This window comes from Etheostoma spectabile, unplaced genomic scaffold (assembly GCF_008692095.1).
Source record: "Etheostoma spectabile isolate EspeVRDwgs_2016 unplaced genomic scaffold, UIUC_Espe_1.0 scaffold00018250, whole genome shotgun sequence".
Taxonomy (NCBI): Eukaryota; Metazoa; Chordata; class Actinopteri; order Perciformes; family Percidae; genus Etheostoma; species Etheostoma spectabile.
Window position 1 is genome coordinate 228,061 of NW_022604179.1, and position 17,268 is coordinate 245,328.

At 33.7% G+C, this 17,268-nt stretch overlaps 1 protein-coding gene across 1 annotated transcript in view; it reads left to right on the forward strand.

Annotated features, from left to right (window-relative positions):
* LOC116679799 (trichohyalin) overlaps window positions 1-17,268 on the forward strand; it is a 32,562-nt gene that overhangs the window by 12,996 nt on the left and 2,298 nt on the right. Inside the window, exons 22-52 of the mRNA XM_032509241.1 lie at window positions 1,355-2,080; window positions 2,513-2,605; window positions 2,881-3,000; window positions 3,325-3,420; window positions 3,717-3,752; window positions 4,096-4,140; window positions 4,477-4,521; window positions 4,772-4,837; window positions 5,082-5,174; window positions 5,458-5,553; window positions 5,741-5,791; window positions 5,989-6,054; window positions 6,346-6,387; window positions 6,490-6,537; window positions 6,636-6,704; window positions 6,811-6,858; window positions 7,190-7,231; window positions 7,310-7,378; window positions 7,854-7,904; window positions 8,031-8,075; window positions 8,470-8,508; window positions 8,635-8,667; window positions 8,744-8,791; window positions 8,904-8,966; window positions 9,100-9,144; window positions 9,316-9,357; window positions 10,154-10,201; window positions 16,785-16,820; window positions 16,931-16,972; window positions 17,052-17,096; window positions 17,182-17,217. Coding sequence (XP_032365132.1) covers window positions 1,355-2,080; window positions 2,513-2,605; window positions 2,881-3,000; window positions 3,325-3,420; window positions 3,717-3,752; window positions 4,096-4,140; window positions 4,477-4,521; window positions 4,772-4,837; window positions 5,082-5,174; window positions 5,458-5,553; window positions 5,741-5,791; window positions 5,989-6,054; window positions 6,346-6,387; window positions 6,490-6,537; window positions 6,636-6,704; window positions 6,811-6,858; window positions 7,190-7,231; window positions 7,310-7,378; window positions 7,854-7,904; window positions 8,031-8,075; window positions 8,470-8,508; window positions 8,635-8,667; window positions 8,744-8,791; window positions 8,904-8,966; window positions 9,100-9,144; window positions 9,316-9,357; window positions 10,154-10,201; window positions 16,785-16,820; window positions 16,931-16,972; window positions 17,052-17,096; window positions 17,182-17,217 — 2,424 coding nt within the window. The remainder of the gene's footprint in view (window positions 1-1,354; window positions 2,081-2,512; window positions 2,606-2,880; window positions 3,001-3,324; window positions 3,421-3,716; window positions 3,753-4,095; window positions 4,141-4,476; window positions 4,522-4,771; window positions 4,838-5,081; window positions 5,175-5,457; window positions 5,554-5,740; window positions 5,792-5,988; window positions 6,055-6,345; window positions 6,388-6,489; window positions 6,538-6,635; window positions 6,705-6,810; window positions 6,859-7,189; window positions 7,232-7,309; window positions 7,379-7,853; window positions 7,905-8,030; window positions 8,076-8,469; window positions 8,509-8,634; window positions 8,668-8,743; window positions 8,792-8,903; window positions 8,967-9,099; window positions 9,145-9,315; window positions 9,358-10,153; window positions 10,202-16,784; window positions 16,821-16,930; window positions 16,973-17,051; window positions 17,097-17,181; window positions 17,218-17,268) is intronic.

A 17,268-nucleotide genomic window follows, 5' to 3' on the forward strand; every position in this document is an offset into this window, starting at 1 on the left:
AAAGAAGAGAAAGAAGTTAAGAAACCTCTCAAAGAAGAGAAAGAAGACAAGAAACCATCTAAGGAAGAGAAAGAGGTCAAGAAACCATCCAAAGAAGAGAAAGAAGTTAAGAAACCATCTAAAGAAGAGAAAGATGTTAAGAAACCTCTCAAAGAAGAGAAAGAAGACAAGAAACCATCTAAACAGGAGAAAGAGGACAAGAAACCATACAAACAAGAGAAAGAAGTTAAGAAACCTATCAAAGAAAAGAAAGAAGACCAGAAACCATCTAAAGAAGAGAAAGAAGTTAAGAAACCTCTCAAAGAAGAGAAAGAAGACAAGAAACCATCTAGAGAAGCGAAAGAAGACAAGAAACCATCTAAGGAAGAGAAAGAAGACAAGAAACCATCTAAAGACGAGAAAGAAGATAAGAAACCTCTCAAAGAAGAGAAAGAAGACAAGAAACCATCCAAACAAGAGAAAGAAGACAAGAAACCATATAAACAAGAGAAAGAAGTTAAGAAACCTCTCAAAGAAAAGAAAGAAGACCAGAAACCATCTAAAGAAGAGAAAGAAGTCAAGAAGCCATCTAGAGAAGAGAAAGAAGACAAGAAACCACCTAGAGAAGCGAAAGAAGACAAGAAACCATCTAAGGAAGAGAAAGAAGACAATAAACCATCTAAAGACGAGAAAGAAGATAAGAAACCTCTCAAAGAAGAGAAAGAAGACAAGAAACCTCTCACAGAAGAGAAAGAAGACAAGAAACCATCTAAGGAAGAGAAAGAGGTCAAGAAACCATCTAAAGAAGAAAAAGAAGACAAGAAACCTCTCAAAGAAGAGAAAGAAGTTAAGAAACCTCTCAAAGAAGAGAAAGAAGACAAGAAACCATCTAAGGAAGAGAAAGAAGACAAGAAACTTCTCAAAGAAGAGAAAGAAGTCAAAAAACCATCTAAAGAAGAGAAAGAAGACAAGAAACCTCTCAAAGAAGAGAAAGAAGTAATGAAACCATCTAAAGACGAGAAAGAAGATAAGAAATCTCTCAAAGAAGAGAAAGAAGACAAGAAACTTCTCAAAGAAGAGAAAGAAGACAAGAAACCATCTAAGGAAGAGAAAGAGGTCAAGAAACCATCCAAAGAAGAGAAAGAAGTTAAGAAACCATCTAAAGAAGAGAAAGAAGTTAATAAACCTCTCAAAGAAGAGAAAGAAGACAAGAAACCATCTATACAAGAGAAAGAGGAAAAGAAACCATACAAACAAGAAAAAGAAGTTAAGAAACCTCTCAAAGAAAAGAAAGAAGACCAGAAACCATCTAAAGAAGAGAAAGAAGTTAAGAAAAATCTTAAAGAAGAGAAAGAAGACAAGAAACCCCTTAAAGAAGAGAAAGAGGACAAGAAACCATCTAGAGAAGCGAAAGAAGACAAGAAACCATCTAAGGAAGAGAAAGAAGACAAGAAACTATCTAAAGAAGAGAAAGAAGACAAGAAACAATCTAGAGAAAAGAAAGAACACAAGAAACCTCTCAAAGAAGAGAAAGAAGTCAAGAAACCATCTAAAGAAGACAAGAAACCTCTCAAAGAAGAGAAAGAAGTCACGAAACCATCTAAAGAAGAGAAAGAAGACAAGAAACCTCTCAAAGAAGAGAAAGAAGTCACAAAACCATCTAAAGACGAGAAAGAAGTCAAGAAACCATCTAAAGAAGAGAAAGAAGACAATAAACCTCTCAAAAAAGAGAAAGCAGACAAGAAACCTCTCAAAGAAGAGAAAGAAGTCAAGAAACTATCAACAGAAGAGAAAGAACACAAGAAACCATCTAGAGAAGAAAAAGAAGACATGGCATCTCAGGGGATACCTTCCAAAGAAAGGGCCATACCAAAAAAGCCCTCAGAAGAAAAACAAGAACCAGATAAACCTTCTAAACATGAAAAAGAACCGTCTAGAAAGCAAGAAGATGAAGTTTTAGAGACACCCTCCAAAGACAAGACAGTGGTCAAGATGATTCCAAAAAAAGACAAGGAACCAAAGATTAAGACTAAGGAAGAAACAATACCAACAAAGCCTTCTGAGGACAAAGAACCTGTCAAGCATAGAGATACTAAGACAGGTAGGCACAGGCCAGGAAAGCAGCGTTTTTAGTAATCACACAAAAAATGGATCCATTGAATATTCCTACCTAATCTGTTAACAATAGTAAGAGCCTACAGCCATGCCACCTGCTCTATGAGGCTCTACTACACAGGATGCTTTGAGTGAAAGGCCAACATCATCATGCTTAAATGCTCACCAGGACTATTATGTCGTGTTGATGTGTATCAGATAATGTTCCCCATTTTAACTTTCTTAGTTTAGTGTGTTAACATGCTAACGGGTGCTAATTAGCACTGAACACAAAGTACAACTGAGGCAGATGGGAATTGATATAGTTTTTACAGGTATTTCTAGCGGGCTGTAGATGGCCTGACTGGAGTCTAAAGAGGGCTACGTATATGTGTAATCTATGTAAAACTGCTTAATAGACTTTGCCTTTGTATTTCAGACACTGGACCCAAAAAGCCTGTAAAGAGGATTATGGCAGTTAAGAAGGGGGTTGCATCTGTCTTAAAGGAACATCTGAATGTAACAAAAGCAGGTGAGATAATGCAAGATGCAGCTAAACAGGCCACAGGTAAGTTTTTGGTCACTTTTTCAAATAGCTTAAAACAACTTATATTGACATATCTCTAACAGTCTTCAACAAAAATTTATGTTACACTCATATCATATCATATATATATATACAGTATGTATACATGTATATACTGTATATATACATGTATATATATGGTATGTTTAAGCCAATTTACCAGCAACACAATACTATGTGCAATAAAATGAAATAGAAAATCTTTCTGCTATTCATTTCAGCTGATGAACCCAAGAAGGCAGTAAAGGTGGAGAAAGCTGTGAAAAAGCAGATAGTTCCAGTCCTGAAACAGGGAGCACCTGCTATCAAAGTAAAAGCTAGAGCTGCTGAAAAGAAGAAAGGTATGCGGCAGAAGTGTGTTTTTGTAGTGCTTTAGTAGTTACAACCTCAACACGTGGCTGATGATTTAATACTCAACACAGTATTGTTCAGAATCATCTTGAGTATACTTTCAAAGACACGCTGATTTATGAGATGGATGTTTTTCCAACAGCTTTTTTTTTTTAAATGGGACTAAAACAATGTCATGAAGATATAAAATCAGTCTGAGATAATTCAATTCCACCATCAATTTCTACTACAGCAGACTTCATCACTAATACAATGCAATGTAAAATAAAATAAAAACCTTTATTGCAGCATAATCTTTCTGCTGTTCATTTCAGCTGATGAACCCAAGAAGGTAGTAAAAGTGGAGAAAGCTGTGAAAAAGCAGATAGTTCCTGTCCTGAAACAGGGACAAACAAATATTACAAAAACAGGTAAGTAACTGGCCACCCTACCATCAAATATTTAATTTTATATGTACTGTGCCTAATATGTTTTGTGAATATGGAGACATTTATTTCTTCTCAGTACAAGTTATAGTGGGATACACGTTCCTTAAAACTGCATTCATGTTGTGCCACAAAATGTCTTGGAAGGGTGCAAAATTTATTTCAACATTGTTGGGTCTTAAATTTGTTTTTTTTGAGGACTTAAAAAGGTCTCTAAAAGCATTGAATTTGACTTTAAAAATGCTGCAAGAACCCTGACTTAACTGCCATTTTTGTTTTAGAAACTGAGCTTCTCAAGGGGAAGAAGGCAGAGCCAGGTTTGTTTATCCTCTGTATGTTGATTTATTTCATAATGTATTTGTTTCTCTTTTAAAGCAACACCAGAGAAACTTTCCCGCTTTGGTCCTCCCCCACAGGTTGGAAGTGGTATTGTTCATTACATTACATTGTCCAGTTCATTCGAACTAAAGATTCGCTACCCGATCTGGCAAACTTGCATGATGTAATGTAATGGACCATTCTGCTGTTTGGGGACTGAAGCGGGAAAGCTTCTCCAGTGTTGCTTTAATTTGAATCTCGTATTTTACAAATGTAGTTTACTTTGGGGTTTCTCACTTAACTGTATACGTTGGAATTAACAGGGTCTTGTATTTTCTCTAGCAGCTGCTATCAAAGTAAAACCTAAAGCTGCTGAAAAGAAGAAAGGTACGCGGCGGAAGTGTGTTTCTGTTGTGCTTTAGTAGCTATTATCTCAACATGTGGCTGCTGATTAAATGATCAAAACAGTATTGTTCAGAACATCATCTTCAGTATAAGTTCAAAGACATGCTTATTTTGGAGATGCATGTTTTTCCAACAGCTTTATTTTTTGGATTGGGACTAAAATATAGTCATGAAGATATAAAATCAATCTGACAAATTGAATTCCACTATCTTTTAACAGAGCGTTGTCCTTGTTTCATAGAGTACCATTACATGTTTAATGCAAATGACTGTAAGATGAGTCAATGAATTACACTTTTGAATATTCCCCAATGATAGAGGTTCCTGAAGTCCCTAAACCCAAACCAAAAGACGCAAAGAAAGGTAAGAGCGTGCTTTCATTATTATGTTGTCAATTGTTAAATCATTTGTAAAATTAAATTCAATCTGATGTTATTTGGAAATTTAGATGCTCAGTAACCTAAAAATGTATCGAGAATTAAACTCTAGATGTTTTGCACATGCACATTTTCAGATGTTCATGTGTAAAACACATAAAAAGTTACATATTAAAAGAAGTGTCACATAATACAAACTGATCTTCATATAAACCTTAAACCTTAAACGTCATCAGAGGCCGCTCCAAAGGATCCCAAGAAGGAACCAAAGGAGCAACTCAAAGCCAAACCTGTAAAACCAGGTAATGCAAAGCCATCCATAGAGCCATACAGGGAGCATGGCTAAAAAACACTGTTGTGATACATGGACAGCTTTTTTGACAGTACAATATTTGTAAAAGCATAAGAAGTGCTTACTCATAGAAGATCACAAAGACAGGCCCGACCAGAGCCTAAAGAAGGCATTGCTACGTTTCTGTAGGGTATTATTCTTTCCACTGTTTAATTATGTGAAACTGTTCATTTGGCTTTGCCTTTTTATTCCAGACGCTGGACCCAAAAAGGCTGTAAGGAGGATTAAAGTACACAAGAAGGAAGTTGCGTCTGTTCTGAAGGAACATCTTAATGTGACAAAAGCAGGTGAGATAACACAGCATGTAGAAAAACAGACCACAGTGACATTTTATCCTTAGTATTGATGAATTTTTTCAAAAGAAAATAAAAATGCCAAAAATTATATTATTGGTCACTTGATCAAATAGCTTAAAATTAACTCTGTTTACATGTCTCTATTAGTTTTCAACAAAAATCAAATTGCAATCACAACATGTTAACAGTAGTTTATGTTTCAGCAAAATACAGCAGACTTTACCAGCAAGTGAAATAGAAACACGTTGCATAATCTTTCTGCTGTTCATTTCAGCCGATAAACCCAAGAAAGTAGTAAAAGTGGAGAAAGCCGCAAAAATGCAGATAGTTCCTCTCCTGAAAAAGGAGTATGTGAATGTTATAAAAACAGGTGAGTAAATGGCCTCACTCTGTGTCACCATCATATCAACATAAAGCTCTGTTGTGTAGGATCATAATAAAAAACATCTTGAAAAAGTATCAATCCAACATAGAAGTGATAGATTGAATTCCAGCAACCATTGTATGTTTATTGTGAACCTAAAATAGGATACATTTTTAATTTTCTCCAATAATAGAAGTTCCTGACATTTCTAAGGTGAAATCCAAAACAGAACATGCAAAGAAAGGTATGATCATGCTTTTATTCCTGTCAATTGTCAATTATTGTAATTTTTCAAATCTGATGGTTTTGTTTTTCTGGTTAGTTAGAGCTCTCATTTAATCTGACCATTCAAGAATGAATGTTTGCTGACACATAATGTTAGAGCACATAATTATCACATTACTATCTTTAATTATATATAATATCATCATTTTCCACCAGTGGCACTTCACAAGGAGCCCAAGAAGGAACAAAAGGAAAAGATTGAAGCCAAAGCCGCCAAACCAGGTAATGCAGAGTTGTTGATGCCGAAGTCTGGAATCAAAAAAAATAAATAAAGCAGAACCACTGGAAATCCTTGAATCAACAACTTTATATTATCCATCCCATTTATGTCAGTGAGGGTAGGTTAAATAACATGATTCGGCAAAATGTTGTCTTTTCAGGCACCAGGAAATTTAAATCCGCAAAAGGATCAGATTATCAGTTTAAAATGCAGATGTTTTTGATGTACATTTTTTAAAATAATGAATCAAAAGGCAGAGCTCCGCTAACTTTGCGCACTCTTTTGTGACACAGAAGTTCCCAAGGAGAAGACCAAAGTGGCTCCTTCTAAGAAAGGTAACACACATTATAAGTTTTCATCACCAAAGATCAAACGATTATTTCACAATAAAACTAAAACTATCCTGCTGTAAGAAACATTGTGCCATTGTCACGCAGAAGCTGTTGTTCCAAAAGAAAAGGCCAAACCAGTCATCTTGAAAAAAGGTAAGCTAGGAGCACGTTATATTATTTTAAAAACATAATAAACTAATGTGGAACTGCAATTACTGTATTTGATTTTATTCCCAAATTTTTGCTGACAGAACAAGAGGAGACTCCCAAAAATGTCTCTCTGGTTAAACAGCAAGCCAAAATAGTGCGTTTGAAAAAAGGTACATTATTTTGGTTTGTGTTTTATTGGTTTCAGGTTCTTGTATGTTTTAGTGAATTGAGTCAGTGATCCTAAGCTTACACCCATTTTTATTTTATCTTTTTCAGAAGTCAAGGCACCCAAAGAGAAAGTGAAAGGTGTTTCTGCAAAGAAAGGTATGGCACTTTTTTTTTTGTTTATATTTAAACAATTAACAAACAATACACTGGGACATAGGAACGCACCCCAGGACCAAAGAGAAAATAAAAAATTAAAAAATACACAGGTAGGATAGACCGGGAGGGGGGGAGACTTAACAATAACACAACAGCGCTTGCAGCTCACCAGCAAGGGAATGGCACATTTTAAATATAAATTTAAAACGTATAAATATAAGGTCAAAATGTTCATGACCCCAAGGGTGAGACATACTTTTGTATTTAGCTTTATGATTCCAATGTGTCATCTTATTTTCTGGAATGACACATCTAAAATCTCTTTACACAGAACCTGCTCCCCTCAAGACAAAGCCAGTCCCTTTTGTCAAAGGTAAGGACACTAAACATTCATTTTTCACGTTTAGATTTAAAGCAATAGATTTTCTCACTGATTATGTCTTTCCTACAGAAGCAGAAGTACCACAAAAAAATGTCACAATAACAAAGGAGAAGGTGAAGGTTGTGCCACTGAAGAAAGGTACATCTTTTTATTTACACTATCTTTGATATTTTTCTTATGCTCACCACTAAAGTATGCCTTTTAAGTGCTAACTGTTTGACATCTTTTTATGAGTTTTGAATTTTAGAAATAACAAAACCATCTATTTTTTATTCAGTGGTGTGCATTAGCACACTAATACCATAGGCCTATTTGATCTTTCATAGTGCCTGTAACTCCAAAAGGGAAAGTAGAGCCAGCACCAACAATAATGGTTTGCAGCAGTGATTAAACCAGTTTGACCCACCAAATATCATCCATATTCATATCTATCTATACGTGATATGTAAATAAGTTACATTATTTTCTTTTTATTATGACAGGGTACTTCAAACAATACTTACATTTTCAGTGTGTAGATAAACTGCAGTTGTAATGAGCTATATTAACATGGACATAAAGTTCTGTAAACAGACATCTTAAATCCTATTTTTGTGATTATGGTTTGCTTTAGGAGCTGAGGTTCTCAAGGAAAAGAAGGCCAAGCCAGTCACTTCCTCAAAAGGTTTGGATTGTGTTTTCTTCATTTATTCTTTTATTCTTAATCAGGTTGGAGATTAGCAATATGTTCTTTTTGGTTTCTTACTTAACTGTGTATATTAGAATTAATGTGGCCATGTATTTTCTCTTGCACCTGTTATCAAAGCAAAACCTAGATCTGCTGAAAAGAAGAAAGGTATACGTAGCTGTTAACATGTTGCTCATGCAGACTTCATGTTTTCTTGCCGCATGATGATGAGACATCTTAAAACAGCAATGTTGAAAATATAATCATGAATTACATTTCAAAGATGTTGCGGAAGCTACCACAAATTTGTCTTTAACATAGTGTTGTCATTTCCATGTTTGAACTTGAAAATGGATATGCTTTACTGTAAAATGACAACTCTGTGAGTAAACTGGGATTACCTGAAAAATACTTGAAATTTTGGAGATGCATGTTTTTCACACAGAAGAGATGGCATGCTTAATCTAAGCTGCTTTGCGTAGTTGTGAAAAGTGGCTTGAAAAAGGCATGCAGCATTTCAGATTCAGATTTGTGACATTTCCCCTTGTTTATTTTAATGCAGAAGCTGTTGTGAAAGAAAAGGCAAAAGTCTCAAATAAAGGTGCTGATTAGTTGTACTTTATGTCCAATAGAATATAGTGTGGGTGAACTTTACACAATTTCAAGAAATATGATATGGTTTCAGTACATCATCACGCCACTTGTGTTTTTTCTTCTGCCTCTGTAGAACTTGAGAAAAAGCCGGTTCTCGCCAAAAAAGGTAATGCAGATACAATCCATATTCATTTGGCAAATCTTAACTATTCTTAACACAAATCTTCTTTTTTTACATCCAGCACCTGAGGTTGCAAAAGAGAAGCCTAAGCCAGCTCGTGAGAAGCGAGGTAAATATTTGGTTAAAGCAACTACAAATTCAGAGGCAAGGCGTCATATATATTGGCCTATATTTAAAAAACCAAATCATAATCTAATTACTTTTGTCTTCATTTGAATTAGCTCCTTCTAAAACAAAGGATGAAACAAAGAAGGAAAAGGTCAAACCCCTTCTAAAGACTAAAGGTAGCCGGCCACTGCCATCTGATTGCAGATCATCTAGTTTCGAATAATTATTACTATAGTGTTACTTCAGAAACTATAACCAAACTAGATCACAAAGCTACTTTCTGAGTTGCTCACATTCTTATTTACTCAGAGCCCAAAGTGCCAGAGGACAAAGTCAAACCAGCTCGTGAAAAAGGTACAAAAACAACATCCTTCTCACATTGTCACGTTTGGTGGCAAATAAATAAACTGAATAAAAAACAAATCAGTTCTCTGTGTCAGTTTGGCAACTTCCTTTAATGTGTTGTAATTATTTACTGAGCATTGTTACAGATAAACGTTTATTAACATGAACATTTTCTCCCAGCATTGTTGAGGAAAAAGGCCAAACCAGCTCATGTAAAGAAAGGTACATTAGTGGTGCTTCAGTAGGAGTAATCCATATAACCCACGTGTGATTGTGTTAAAGTGATCAAGTCACGAAATACGGGTCATTGCATTCTGTAAAAAGCTCGGATTGGGATGCTCAGAAGAGAAACAAGCATTTTGCCTATCAGATCAAAAATGCATTTAGAGTGGGATTTCTCTACTGCAGCTCCATAGGCAAACAGCTGTTTCTACACAGTGATCCTGAGACACACTGTATGCTTCTTCAGACAGGAGCAGTTGGTAGATCTGCAAAACACTGCATACACAGATTTTGTTACTTTCTAAAAGATAGACAATAAAGAACTGAGATGCCAAAGCAAAGGCCATCCACCAAGCATTAACAATGTGTTTTAATGTTGAAATGTGTGGAATGTATCTGGACGCTTCATGCCCTTTGCCCTACAGTAGAAGATTCCACTTAAAAAAAAAAATAGAAAAAGAGAATATGAAACAGGCATTGCACAGAGCCCTAAGGATCAAAAAGTGACAAACCAACACTAGTTGAGTGATTTTCCAGAGCACACTTCATTGCTTTTGCAGACAAGCCTCCTAAAAAAGTTCAGCGATGGAGTGTCTAACACTAATTACAGCTTATTAGATGTACTGTAGATTGCTTATGCTCTGCAAGATGCTTTAAGTTTTAAAAAATCAAATTTTGTTGTAAGGCTGTAGCTCCAACTGCAATAAGCATTGTTGGAAAATTCGCTGGTTGTTGCTGCCGCTTTCAAGTTCTGTGTCCCGATCGGCAGAGTCTGACCTAAGTTTTACATTTGCAGAAACGGAGACTCCCATAGAAAAGGACAAACGTGCTGCAGTGAAAAAAGGTAAAGTGTTTGTACATGGAATCTGGTCGATCCCCAGTCCAGGCTGGGCTCATATGTGTGAAGTTTGCATGTTCTTCCAGACTTTCTTTGACATACTATAAGTTGATTTTTTTAATGACTGTTTTCAACATGCTATACTATGACTTTTTTGACATGATACACAGTTACTTTTTTTAATCATTTTTTTCAGCATACTATTCTATGACTGTTTTAGACCCATTTTATGTGTTAGGATGCTGGTTCTGTGGTTAACACTGCTGCCAGTACATAGGCCCTGCAGACTCTTACTCTCAATTTGATCCCCAGTCAAGGCAGGTCTCTACTCCATGGGGAGTTTGCATGTTCTTCCAGGCTTTCTTTAATATACTACACGTTGACGTTTTTAATGAATGTTTTTGACATACTATACCATGACTTTTTTAAATTACTTTTTATCAACATACTATATTAGGACTTTGTTTATCACTTTTTTCAACATGCTATGCTTTGACATTGTGTTTGGTAGGACGGTTGCTCTGCGGTTAACACTACAACCAATAAAAAAGCATGGGCTCATCTGTGTGGAGATTCCATGTTTTTTCAGGCTTTCATTGGCATACTGTAAATTCACTATTCAATGAACGTTTTCGGCATACTATACTGTGACTTTTTTCAGTATACAATACTGTGACTTTTTTTCATCACTTTTTTTGACATCCTATACTATGACATTTTTGACATGCTATACTATGACTTTTTATATATATATTTTTTTACATTTTATTATGAACTTTTTTCAACATATTGACTGTTTTGGACATGTTTTATTTTGTCTGCTCTGTGGTTAACTCTGCTACCAGTAAGTACTTTGGCCCCTGGGTTGATCCCGAGTCAGGACTGGGCTTTTTTGCGTGGAGTTTGCATGTTCTTTCACAGAACATGCATGTTCTTTTTTTTGTCATACTACTAATGAATGTTTCATGAATGTTTTTTGACATTTTATACTATGGCTTACTTTTCATCACTTTTTTGACATACTATACTATGACTTTTCATCACTTTTTTGACATACTATACTCTGACTTTGTATCACTTTTTTGACATTTTATACTCTGACTTTTCATCACTTTTTTGACATACTATACTATGACTTTTCATCACTTTTTTGACGTACTATACTCTGACTTTGTTAAACACTTTTTTCAACCGACCATGCTATGACTGTTTTAAACATACATTCCTCAGTTGGACAGTGGCTCTGTGGTTAATGCTGCTACCGTAAAGTAGGTCCTGCAGACTCTAACCCCTGGTTTCATCCCCAGTCAGGGCTAGACATTTTTGTGAGGAGCTTGCATGCTCTTCCAGACTTTCTTTGACATACTATGTGTTGAAGTTTTTAATGAACGTTTTTGACCTACTGTACCATAACTTTTGTATTGCTTTTTTGACATACTGTGCTATGACTGTTTTAAACACATTGTATTTGTTGGGATGGTGGCTCTGTAACACTGCAACCAATAAAAAAGCTTCTGTGTGGAGATTGCATGTTTTTCCAGGCTTTCATTGGCACACTATACATACAGTATTTAACGAATGTTTTTGACATACTATGACTTTTTTTCAATATACAATAATCTGACGTTTTCATCACTTTACAACATGCCATGCTGTGACTTTTTTATCACTTTTTTCGACATGCTACATTTTGACTTTTTCCACAGTAATTTGCGGACAGATAACAGACATGATTTAATATACAATACTACGACTTTTTCATCACTTTTTTTGATATCCTATACTATTACTTTTGTATCACTTTTTCTGACATACTATGCTATGACCTTTTCCACAGTGCCTTTTTCATAACACTACAACATGCTATACCATGACTTTTTATTGCTTTTTCTACATGCTATATTTTGACTTTTTTATCACTTTTTCAACTTACTATTCTATAACAATTTTGACATGCTATACTGTGCCTTTTTATTGCTTTTTTCAACATGTCGAAAAACGACTTTTTGACAAACTAACTGTGACTTTTTGACAATGACTTTTACATTACTTTACGACACGTAGGGTAACATGACTTTTTAATCACTTTTAACAATATACCATACTATGACTTTTTTTACATGCCAAACTATGACTTTTTTCAACTATGACATTTGTATCATTTTTTTCGACATACTATAGTATGACTTTTTTGATGTACTATACCATGACTTTTTTATCACTTTTTTTGACATACTATACTATGATGTTTTTTTTCACATTTTATCAACATTTTCAATGTTGAATACTATGACTTTTTTTGATATACTGTACCATGACTTACCACGGCTTTTTTTTATCACTTTTTTCAACATACTAAGCTATGACTGTTTTCAACACCTTTTATTTGGTGGGACGGTGGCTTTTTCACCATGCTATTCTATGACTCATTAACAAAAACGTCATGGCTAGATACGTAGCTTAGGCTGATAAGAGATTTTTGTAGCCAAAAGGTTAAGTGATCAACTCTTATATGTTTCATCAAGTTTTGAAGGCCACTATTTACTAAGTGAAAGAGATGAATTTGCCAAAATCATGAACTTTTCTGTCAAGTCAGATTGCTTAGTCATAAGAGAATGATTAAAAGACGGAAGGTTGAGTGATCAAATCTTTTATTTTTCAGTAAAATTTCAGGTCCAATATATTAAGTGTAAAAGACAAACATGACGAAAACATAAATTTGTGAATCAGGTTAGTATAGGTTCATAAGAGAATGACTGGAAGACGGAAGGTTAATATTTCAAATCTAGACCTACTTTACATGGACCAAGAATTCAAGTAGATAAAGAGAAAAGTTTTGTGCCTGTCTGTCTCTTTCCCAACTGGTTATGTTGAAGAGATAAATTAACTTTTCGACAAAATACACGATTACTTTTTTTCCACTTTTTTTTTCGACATACTATACTATGACTTTTTAATCACTTTTTTCGACATACTATACTATGACTTTTTTACGTTCTATACTTTGATTTTTTTTACATACTATACTGTCTTTTTTAACATACTATACCATGAACTTTTTATAACTTTTTGTTGACATACTATACTATGACTTTTTTCAACATTCCATACTATGACTTTTTTTAACACTTTTTTTGACATACTATACTATCACTTTTTTATCACTTTTTTCGACATACTGTAATTTTACTTTTTTATCACTTTACGACACTATACTATGACCTTTTTGAAAATTCTTTACTATGATTGTTTTCAGCATATTATACTATGACATTTTTCGGCATGCTATACTTTGACTTTTTTATCACTTTGTTTGGACGTACTATACTATGACTTTTTCAACACACTATACTATGACTTCTCAGAAACGCTTAACTATGACTTTTTCATCAGTTTTTTCAAAATGCTATACAATTACTTTTTTAACAGTTTTTAAACGTACTACTATGACTTTTTAATCACCTTTTTTGACATACTATACTATGACTTTTTTATCACTTCTTTCTACATCCTATACTATGACTTTTTCAACATGCTATATCATAACTTTTTTGTCTCTTTTTCAACATGCTGTACTATGATGTTTTTAATCATATTTTTTTGTCATACTATGACTTATTTACAAAAACATAAAATTTGTGTCAAGGCAGATAGCTTAGTGTGATAATAGTATGTTTTGAAGATGGATGGTTGAGTGTTTAAATCTTGTAAGTTTTGAGGGCCGATATTTTAAGTGAAAGAGACAAATATGCAAAAAAACTAAATTTTTTATCCAGTTAGATAGCTTAGGGATGTGGAAGAGTTTCTGGTTTCTGTTTCAGTGTGTTTTGAGGTCCAAAACACTAAGTGAAACAGACAAAAAAAAAACATCTGCTGTCTGGTTAGATAGCTTATAGTGATAAGAGAATGATTGGAAGATGTTGAGTGATATAAATTATATACATTTAACTTTTTTTGACATACTATACTATGACTTCTTGATATTCTATACTATGACTATTTCGACATGCTATGCCATGACCTTTTTATCACTTTTTGTAGACAGACTATACCATGATTTTTTTTGACTTTTTTCGACACCATACCATGTCTTTTTTTGACATGCTGTACTATGACTTTTTTCACATTCTATACTCTGACTATTTAGAGATGCTATACCATGACCTTTTTGTCACTTTTTGTCAACATACTACACTAAGACTTTTTTATCACTTTTTTTTTACATACTATGATTTAACTTTTTTATCACTTTATCATACTATAGCCTACTGTGACTTTTATGATATTCTTTACTATGATTGTATTCAACATATCATACTATGACATTTTTTACATTCTATACTATGATTTTTTTAAGATAGATAGCCTTTATTATTTAGACTCATGGTCCATAAAAAATACAAAAGCAACAACAGAGAAACATACAGATACACAAGACAGACACCAATCAAATATTTAACATACAATACTATGACTTTTTTCAATATACCATACTATGACTATTTTTTGACACACTATACAATGTCTTTTTGATCTTTTATACTATGACTTTTTTATCAGTTTTTTCAACATGCTGTACAATGACTTTTTTATGACTTTTTTTGACATACTATACTATGACTTCTTGACATTCCATACTATAACTATTTAAACATGCTTTGCTATGATCTTTTATCACTTTTTGTCAATATACTATACTAAGACTTTTTCACTTTTTTCAACATACTATACTACAAATTATTTATTTATTATTTATTTATATATTTTATTTAATTCTTTTGACAGACCATACTATGACTATTTATCACTATTTTTGACATATTATACTATGACTTTTTTATCACTTTTTTCAACATACTATACTGCAAATCTTTTATCATGTTTTTTGACAGACTATACTATGACTTTTTTATCATTTTTCGACATACTATACTACGACTTTTTTCAACATATTATACAATGACTTTTTTAACACTTTTTTCAACATACTGTACTATAACTTTTTTTTGCCATGCTTTTTGCCACTAAGACTTTTTTATGACGGTTTTTTTGACATGCTGTACTATGACTTTTTTCACATTCTATACTATGCCTTTTTCAGCATTCTATACTACGACTTCTTGACATGCTGTACTATGACTTTTGTCGACAAGCTGGGCTATGACTATTTATCACTATTTTTGACATATTATACTATGACTTTTTATCACTTTTTTCAACATAGTATACTATGACATTTCCAACATGCTATATAATGACTTTTTAAATCAGTTTTTCAACATTTCACTATGACGTTTTTTAAACATACAATACTATGACTTTTTTCAACATGCTATGCTATGACTATTTTTTAATCACTTTTCTAAATACTTTACTATGACTTTTTTCGACATGCTGTACTATACTATACTTTTTTTGGAAATACTATACAATTACTTTTTTTGATATACTATACTATGACTTTTTTGACATGCTATTGTTGTGTTGGTGAATGTTGAACCCAAATGCAGAGACAATAGACAAAGAAATAAGCTTGAGTCTTTATTTAACTACAAAAAATCCATAGAACACTGTTCAACTGTCGCACTGTTGCTTGCTCTGGAGGAGACTACTAGAACTGTTGGGTCCTTGTAAATTCTGGAGTGTGGTCTATCTGTATAGTGTCTTGAGATAACTCTTGTTATGAATTGATACTATAAATAAAATTGAATTGAATTGAATTGAATAGAACAGAAGGTGTCCAAAAACAGCAGGTAAAAAGAAAAGCAGAAACAAGAAGAACTGGTGCCAAGGGAAAAATCAGGGAACAAGGCAGAGAAATACACAAAACAATGACACTGGGCCATACAACAAAAAAAGATCCGACGCAAGACAAGGGAAGCACAAAGACTAAGACTGCACAGGGTAACGAGGTAACGAGGTTCAGGAACTGGTGAAACACATCAGGGTGGGGCTGACAATCATAGAGGCGGGAAAACCCAAGGAACGTAGTAAAACCAGACAAGACTAGACAGAAAACAGACTATCAAAATAAAACACAGAATAAAAAAAACAGGAAACAGAACAAATGCACAATCATAACAGGAAACAATAACAGACATACTATGCTATGACTTTTTTTTGACATGCTGTACTATGACTTTTTTCTCCCTTTTTCCGACATACTATACTATGACCTTTTTTTTATCACTTTTTGTCAACATACTATTTTTTCAACATGCTATACTATGACTCCTTCAACGTGCTATATGACGTTTTTTCATGACGTTTTTTCGACCTGCTATACTAGACTTTTTTATCACTTTTTTCAACCTTCTATACTATTACTTTTTCAATTTTGTTGACATACTATACTATGACTTTTTTTGACATACTAGATTATGACTTTTTCAACATGCTATACTATGACTTTTTGTCACTTTCTGTCAACATACTATTGTATGATTTTTTTCATCACTTTTTTGAATACTATGACTTTTTTGTTTTTTAAGAAACATTGTGACCAGACATTTTACAGTACGCCTGCTTCTGTAGACCCGAATTATTCATGGGCAAAAATAACCTTTTTTTTCTTTTTTGGAAAAACTAGTTGAGAAGAAAGCAGCCAAAGAAGGTAAAGCTAGAGGTACAGTGTGCAATCAGTTTTGAACATTAACATCAAATCCGCAAAATCCGCTGAATGTCTGAGAAATCTTTGACTGATAATAGTTATTAATCTTGTGTTGCTATTTACAGAGGCCAGAGTTCTCAAAGAGATACAGGCGCCAGCAAAGAAAGGTATAACTGTTTGTTAAGCAGCTAAAATCTGAGTATTTGAACTTTATTTACACACAAATAAATGCTCCTTTTGTTGTAGAAAAACCTGCTGAGAAGAAAGTTGCCAAGGAGGAGAAAATAAAAGGTATTTTACTGTATAGCTAAGCTCCAATTTTGGGTAACATTACACTGTATTGTTTATGGTTAACATTGTGTTTTTATTTGGATAGCAGAGCCTTCTGTATCAGACAGTTTTCAAATCGAAGGTAAGTACAAATTCTCCTCTCAGAACCGAAATATCGCATAAGTGTGTAAAT